The following is a 7,655-nucleotide window of genomic DNA, read 5'->3' as shown; positions in this document are numbered from 1 at the left end:
ACACACAGGGCAGCTGGCGGATGGTGAACACACAAGGCAGCTGGAGGATGGTGAACACACAGGGCAGCTGGCGGATGGTGAACACACAAGGCAGCTGGCGGATGGTGAAGGTACAGGGCAGCTGGTGGATGGTGAGGGTACAGGGCAGCTGGCGGATGGTGAGGGTACCGGGCAGCTGGCGGATGGTGAGGGTACCGGGCAGCTGGTGGATGGTGAACACACAAGGCAGCTGGTGGATGGTGAAAACACAGGGCAGCTGGTGGATGTTGAACACACAGGGCAGCTGGAGGATGGTGAACACACAGGGCAGCTGGCGGATGGTGAACACACAAGGCAGCTGGCGGATGGTGAACACACAAGGCAGCTGGTGGATGGTGAACACACTGGGCAGCTGGTGGATGGTGAACACACAGGGCAGCTGGTGGATGGTGAACACGCAGGGCAGCTGGCGGATGGTGAACACACAGGGCAGCTGGAGGATGGTGAACACACAGGGCAGCTGGCGGATGGTGAACACACAGGGCAGCTGGCGGATGGTGAACACACAGGGCAGCTGGTGGATGGTGAGGGTACAGGGAAGCTGGTGGATGGTGAGGGTACAGGGCAGCTGGTGGATGGTGAACACACAGGGCAGCTGGCGGATGGTGAGGGTACAGGGCAGCTGGCGGATGGTGAAGGTACAGGGCAGCTGGTGGATGGTGAACACACAGGGAAGCTGGTGGATGGTGAGGGTACAGGGCAGCTGGTGGATGGTGAACACACAGGGCAGCTGGCGGATGGTGAGGGTACAGGGCAGCTGGCGGATGGTGAAGGTACAGGGCAGCTGGTGGATGGTGAACACACAGGGCAGCTGGTGGATGGTGAACACACAGGGTAGCTGGCGGATGGCGAGGGTACAGGGAAGCTGGCGGATGGTGAACACACAGGGCAGCTGGTGGATGGTGATAGTACAGGGCAGCTGGCGGATGGTGAACACACAGGGCAGCTGGTGGATGGTGAAGGTACAGGGCAGCTGGCGGATGGTGAACACACAAGGCAGCTGGTGGATGGTGAACACACAGGGCAGCTGGTGGATGGTGAACACACAGGGCAGCTGGAGGATGGTGAACACACAGGGCAGCTGGCGGATGGTGAACACACAGGACAGCTGGTGGATGGTGAACACACAAGGCAGGTGGAGGATGGTGAACACTCAGGACAGCTGGAGGATGGTGAACACACAGGACAGCTGGAGGATGGTGAACACACAGGGCAGCTGGCGGATGGTGAACATACAAGGCAGCTGGTGGATGGTGAACGCACTGGGCAGCTGGTGGATGGTGAACACACAGGGCAGCTGGTGGATGGTGAACACGCAGGGCAGCTGGCGGATGGTGAACACACAGGGCAGCTGGAGGATGGTGAACACACAGGGCAGCTGGCGGATGGTGAACAGACAGGGCAGCTGGCGGATGGTGAAGGTACAGGGCAGCTGGCGGATGGTGAACACACAGGGCAGCTGGTGGATGGTGAGGGTACAGGGCAGCTGGTGGATGGTGAACACACAGGGCAGCTGGCGGATGGTGAGGGTACATGGCAGCTGGCGGATGGTGAAGGTACAGGGCAGCTGGTGGATGGTGAACACACAGGGCAGCTGGTGGATGGTGAGGGTACAGGGCAGCTGGTGGATGGTGAACACACAGGGCAGCTGGCGGATGGTGAGGGTACAGGGCAGCTGGCGGATGGTGAAGGTACAGTGCAGTTGGTGGATGGTGAACACACAGGGCAGCTGGTGGATGGTGAACACACAGGGCAGCTGGCGGATGGTGAGGGTACAGGGCAGCTGGCGGATGGTGAACACACAGGGCAGCTGGTGGATGGTGAAGGTACAGGGCCGCTGGCGGATGGTGAACACACAGGGCAGCTGGTGGATGGTGAAGGTACAGGGCAGCTGGCGGATGTTGAACACACAGGGCAGCTGGTGGATGGTGAAGGTACAGGGCAGCTGGCGGATGGTGAACACACAAGGCAGCTGGTGGATGGTGAACACACAGGGCAGCTGGTGGATGGTGAACACACAGGGCAGCTGGAGGATGGTGAACACACAGGGCAGCTGGCGGATGGTGAACACACAGGACAGCTGGTGGATGGTGAACACACAAGGCAGGTGGAGGATGGTGAACACTCAGGACAGCTGGAGGATGGTGAACACACAGGACAGCTGGAGGATGGTGAACACACAGGGCAGCTGGCGGATGGTGAACATACAAGGCAGCTGGTGGATGGTGAACGCACTGGGCAGCTGGTGGATGGTGAACACTCAGGGCAGCTGGTGGATGGTGAACACGCAGGGCAGCTGGCGGATGGTGAACACACAGGGCAGCTGGAGGATGGTGAACACACAAGGCAGCTGGCGGATGGTGAACACACAGGGCAGCTGGCGGATGGTGAAGTTACAGGGCAGCTGGCGGATGGTGAACACACAGGGCAGCTGGTGGATGGTGAGGGTACAGGGCAGCTGGTGGATGGTGAACACACAGGGCAGCTGGCGGATGGTGAGGGTACATGGCAGCTGGCGGATGGTGAAGGTACAGGGCAGCTGGTGGATGGTGAACACACAGGGCAGCTGGTGGATGGTGAGGGTACAGGGCAGCTGGTAGATGGTGAACACACAGGGCAGCTGGCGGATGGTGAGGGTACAGGGCAGCTGGCGGATGGTGAAGGTACAGGGCAGCTGGTGGATGGTGAACACACAGGGCAGCTGGTGGATGGTGAACACACAGGGCAGCTGGGGGATGGTGAGGGTACAGGGCAGCTGGCGGATGGTGAACACACAGGGCAGCTGGTGGATGGTGAAGGTACAGGGCAGCTGGCGGATGGTGAACACACAGGGCAGCTGGTGGATGGTTAAGGTACAGGGCAGCTGGCGGATGGTGAACACACTAGGCAGCTGGTGGATGGTGAACACACAAGGCAGCTGGTGGATGGTGAACACACAAGGCAGCTGGTGGATGGTGAACACACAGGGCAGCTGGTGGATGGTGAACACACAGGACAGCTGGAGGATGGTGAACACACAGGACAACTGGAGGATGGTGAACACACAGGACAGCTGGCGGATGGTGAACACACAAGGCAGCTGGCGGATGGTGAACACACAATGCAGCTGGCGGATGGTGAACACACAAGGCAGCTGGTGGATGGTGAACACACAAGGCAGCTGGTGGATGGTGAACACACAGGACAGCTGGAGGATGGTGAACACACAGGACAACTGGAGGATGGTGAACACACAGGACAGCTGGCGGATGGTGAACACACAAGGCAGCTGGAGGATGGTGTACACACAAGGCAGCTGGAGGATGGTGAACACACAATGCAGCTGGCGGATGGTGAACACACAAGGCAGCTGGTGGATGGTGAACACACAAGGCAGCTGGAGGATGGTGAACACACATGGCAGCTGGTGGAGGGTGAACACACAATGCAGCTGGCGGATGGTGAACACACAAGGCAGCTGGTGGATGGTGAACACACAAGGCAGCTGGAGGATGGTGAACACACAGGGCAGCTGGCGGATGGTGAACACACAAGGCAGCTGGTGGATGGTGAACACACAGGGCAGCTGGCGGATGGTGAACACACAAGGCAGCTGGTGGATGGTGAACACACAGGGCAGCTGGCGGATGGTGAACACACACACACCAGTTAGGAGGCAGGGCTGTTACGGGGAAAGGAGTTACGAGGAAAGGCTGCGGGAAATGCACCTTACGACACTGAAAGACAGAAGAGTAAGGGGAGACATGATCACAACCTACAAAATCCTCAGAGGAATCGACCGAGTAAACAAGGATAAACTATTCAACACTGGTGGGACGCGAACAAGGGAACACAGGTGGAAACTGAGTACCCACATGAGCCACAGAGACGTTAGAAGGAACTTTTTCAGTGTCAGAGTAGTTAACGGATGGAATGCATTAGGCAGTGATGTGGTGGAGGCTGACTCCATACACAGTTTCAAGTGTAGATATGATAGAGCCCAGTAGGCTCAGGAACCTGTACACTAGTTGATTGACGGTTGAGAGGCGGGACCAAAGAGCCAAAGCTCAACCCCCGCAAGCACAAATAGGTGAGTACAAATAGGTGAGTACAAATAGGTGAGTACCAGCTGGTGGATGATCAACACACTTCAGCTGGTGGATGGTCAACACACACCAGCTGGTGGATGATCAACACACACCAGCTGGTGGATGATCAACACACACCAGCTGGTGGATGATCAACACACACCAGCTGGTGGATGATCAACACACACCAGCTGGTGGATGGTCAACACACACCAGCTGGTGGATGATCAACACACACACACACACCAGCTGGTGGATGATCAACACACACCAGCTGGTGGATGCTGGACGGCCAGACTAGAGAGCGCCATTACAACATTCCTGGGAAAACATTCTCCAGCAATATTAACACATCGACAATTAAAAGTAATTATGGTCCACATTATTCGATTTGTGTCGTAAAAATGTAATTCCCCGCGCACAATGTTGTCAGTAAGCCAAGAATTTCGTTTTGATGATTGTGTTCGAATCAGTTTGGATATTAATAAATGCTTTAGGAGAGAGCATGTAAACTCTTACACAAAGTTTTGTCAATGTTTTGTTATTCGTTACGTCAACAACTTGGGTTGGACGGTAGAGCGACGGTCTCGCTTCATGCAGGTCGGTGCTCAATCCCCGACCTGCATGATCCAATGTTGTTGGACACCATTTCTTTCCTCCGTCCCATCCCAAATCCTTATACTGACCCCTTCCAACTGCTTTGTCGTCGTAATGGTTGGGCGCTTTCCCTTGTTAATTCTTTTCCCTTCGTTATTTTCTTTATTTATTCGTTATTCTCGTTATTCTTCCTTCGTTATTAATTTAGGAAGAAATATTAAAATATGGACGCCATAATGTTTATTTTCAAGTTTTAACAGACCAGATGTATGTCACTAGAAGACGTGTTTCGTGGAAGTACACCTTAGCATCTTCTGAGGCTCAGGGAAAGATAAACCCCCGGGCAGAGAAAGCAGTATTCATGTTATATTCAGGTATGAAGAGCGGTTTGGTCGAGCCCCTTCGAGAGGAATATGTAAGAGTGTCCTGCATTCTTATTGGTGACGTGGAAGTCTTCTCGTGGTCATCAAGACAGGGGCATGGTTCTTGATAATTCCAAGAGATTGCTTGATGTGAGGTGTTTTAGCTACGCTTAATCTCAATTGTCGATGAGTCTCTTCATTATTTCAGGATAGCTCCAGTAGTGGTCCGGTTGAGGGTATAAATAATGTCATCTTTGACAGAGATTTGATGCATATATATTGCTAGGTGCATTGAAGGCAGGAAGGAATTATCAAGAGAAAGCTCCAAGCCATTACTATTATATAGCATTTGGAAGGGGGTCAGGAAAAGGTTATCGGATGGGACGGGGAAAAGGAATGGTGCCCAACCACTTGGACGGTATGAAGCCTTCAGCAACTTGCTGAAGGCACCCTCCAGGGAGTCTGGAGAGACAGGAGAGTATGGACGGGACCAGGGCCGTCTGCATTTAAACACCTGCCGCTTACCCCAAATCCGTAGGACCTCCTCCAGGAGAGTGATATAGCGGTACAAGTGCACAAGATAATGGAAAGATCTGATCTCTACGAGGTTAACGTTTTTTTTCCAACAGGAAAACTTAGAAATTATTGCTCTGGTAAATGCAATTTTAAAACAAGAATAAAATACCTAAAAGACAGGTTGACGTTTGTCCAACGAGCAGTGAGACTCAACACTGTCCCTGAATACCTTGCTCTACAGGTTTGTTTCCCATTCTTTCAGCAGGTCTCCCAATCCCTTCTAAACATAGTGAACATGGAACAGGCCAGAGCGTCTTTGAGGAGTGTGTAACATACACACTCCTCAAAGCCTCACATGCGAAAGAAATACCCAAAATGGAGCTTATCGTAATCCACATACAAATACGTGGTTGGGACCAGGAAAGAATAGGACCAACCTTATGGGAGGGTTTCACACGAAAGACATCTCCGAGACCAGGGACCCTCGGAAGACCATACGACGGAAGTCTGATGATGCGCTCAGAACAGACGTCAGGCAGGTATGAAAGTTTTTTCTCGAACCCTCAATAAGGTACACTGCAGAGCCTGAGGACAGCAGTGGACAAAGCTCGAGGTCTGGAAGAAGAAGTGCAGCCACAGCCAAAACAACAGCGAGCGGCCCAGAAACCCTTAAGTTCACTACTCCTGTTGAACGATGACGACGATGGACCACTAGCCCCTATTGTAGGCTCGCCTGTCCAACAACAACAACAAGAACCACCCACAACCCCCTCAACCCTCCCAGAACAGACACAGGGACATACACGAACCGGAGGAGGAGCCCACAGAGACGGAACTTCCAACGACCACAGAGACGGAACTTCCAACGACCACAGAGACGGAACTTCCAACGACCACAGAGACGGAACTTCCAACGACCACAGAGACGGAACTTCCAACGACCACAGAGACGGAACTTCCAACGACCACAGAGACGGAACTTCCAACGACCACAGAGACGGAACTTCCAACGACCACAGAGACGGAACTTCCAACGACCACAGAGACGGAACTTCCAACGACCACAGAGACGGAACTTCCAACGACCACAGAGACGGAACTTCCAACGACCACAGAGACGGAACTTCCAACGACCACAGAGACGGAACTTCCAACGACCACAGAGACGGAACTTCCAACGACCACAGAGACGGAACTTCCAACGACCACAGAGACGGAACTTCCAACGACCACAGAGACGGAACTTCCAACGACCACAGAGACGGAACTTCCAACGACCACAGAGACGGAACTTCCAACGACCACAGAGACGGAACTTCCAACGACCACAGAGACGGAACTTCCAACGACCACAGAGACGGAACTTCCAACGACCACAGAGACGGAACTTCCAACGACCACAGAGACGGAACTTCCAACGACCACAGAGACGGAACTTCCAACGACCACAGAGACGGAACTTCCAACGACCACAGAGACGGAACTTCCAACGACCACAGAGACGGAACTTCCAACGACCACAGAGACGGAACTTCCAACGACCACAGATACGGAACTTCCAACGACCACAGAGACGGAACTTCCAACGACCACAGAGACGGAACTTCCAACGACCACAGAGACGGAACTTCCAACGACCACAGAGACGGAACTTCCAACGACCACAGAGACGGAACTTCCAACGACCACAGAGACGGAACTTCCAACGACCACAGAGACGGAACTTCCAACGACCACAGAGACGGAACTTCCAACGACCACAGAGACGGAACTTCCAACGACCACAGAGACGGAACTTCCAACGACCACAGAGACGGAACTTCCAACGAGACACCTCGGCGAAGAACAACAGGCATAGTCCCAGTATAGGGCCAGGAAAGTGAAGGTCTCAGTATAGGGCCAGGAAAGTGAAGGTCTCAGTATAGGGCCAGGAAAGTGAAGGTCTCAGTATAGGGCCAGGAAAGTGAAGGTCCCAGTATAGGGCCAGGAAAGTGAAGGTCCCAGTATAGGGCCAGGAAAGTGAAGGTCTCAGTATAGGGCCAGGAAAGTGAAGGTCCCAGTATAGGGCCAGGAA

At 53.9% G+C, this 7,655-nt stretch overlaps 1 protein-coding gene across 1 annotated transcript; it reads left to right on the top strand.

Moving 5' to 3' along the window:
- Positions 1 to 6,021: 6,021 nt before the first annotated feature.
- LOC123763059 (mucin-2-like) lies at positions 6,022 to 7,439 on the top strand. The gene is made up of 2 exons (XM_069302234.1): positions 6,022 to 6,120; positions 6,309 to 7,439. Exons 1-2 carry the CDS (start codon positions 6,022 to 6,024, stop codon positions 7,437 to 7,439), a joined length of 1,230 nt encoding a protein of 409 aa, XP_069158335.1.
- The last annotated feature ends 216 nt before the right edge of the window (positions 7,440 to 7,655 follow it).

The sequence above is a fragment of the Procambarus clarkii genome, chromosome 47 (genome assembly GCF_040958095.1).
Source record: "Procambarus clarkii isolate CNS0578487 chromosome 47, FALCON_Pclarkii_2.0, whole genome shotgun sequence".
NCBI classification, from domain to species: Eukaryota; Metazoa; Arthropoda; class Malacostraca; order Decapoda; family Cambaridae; genus Procambarus; species Procambarus clarkii.
Note: the sequence above shows the minus strand (reverse complement) of the source record. Positions and strands in the feature narration are given on the sequence as shown.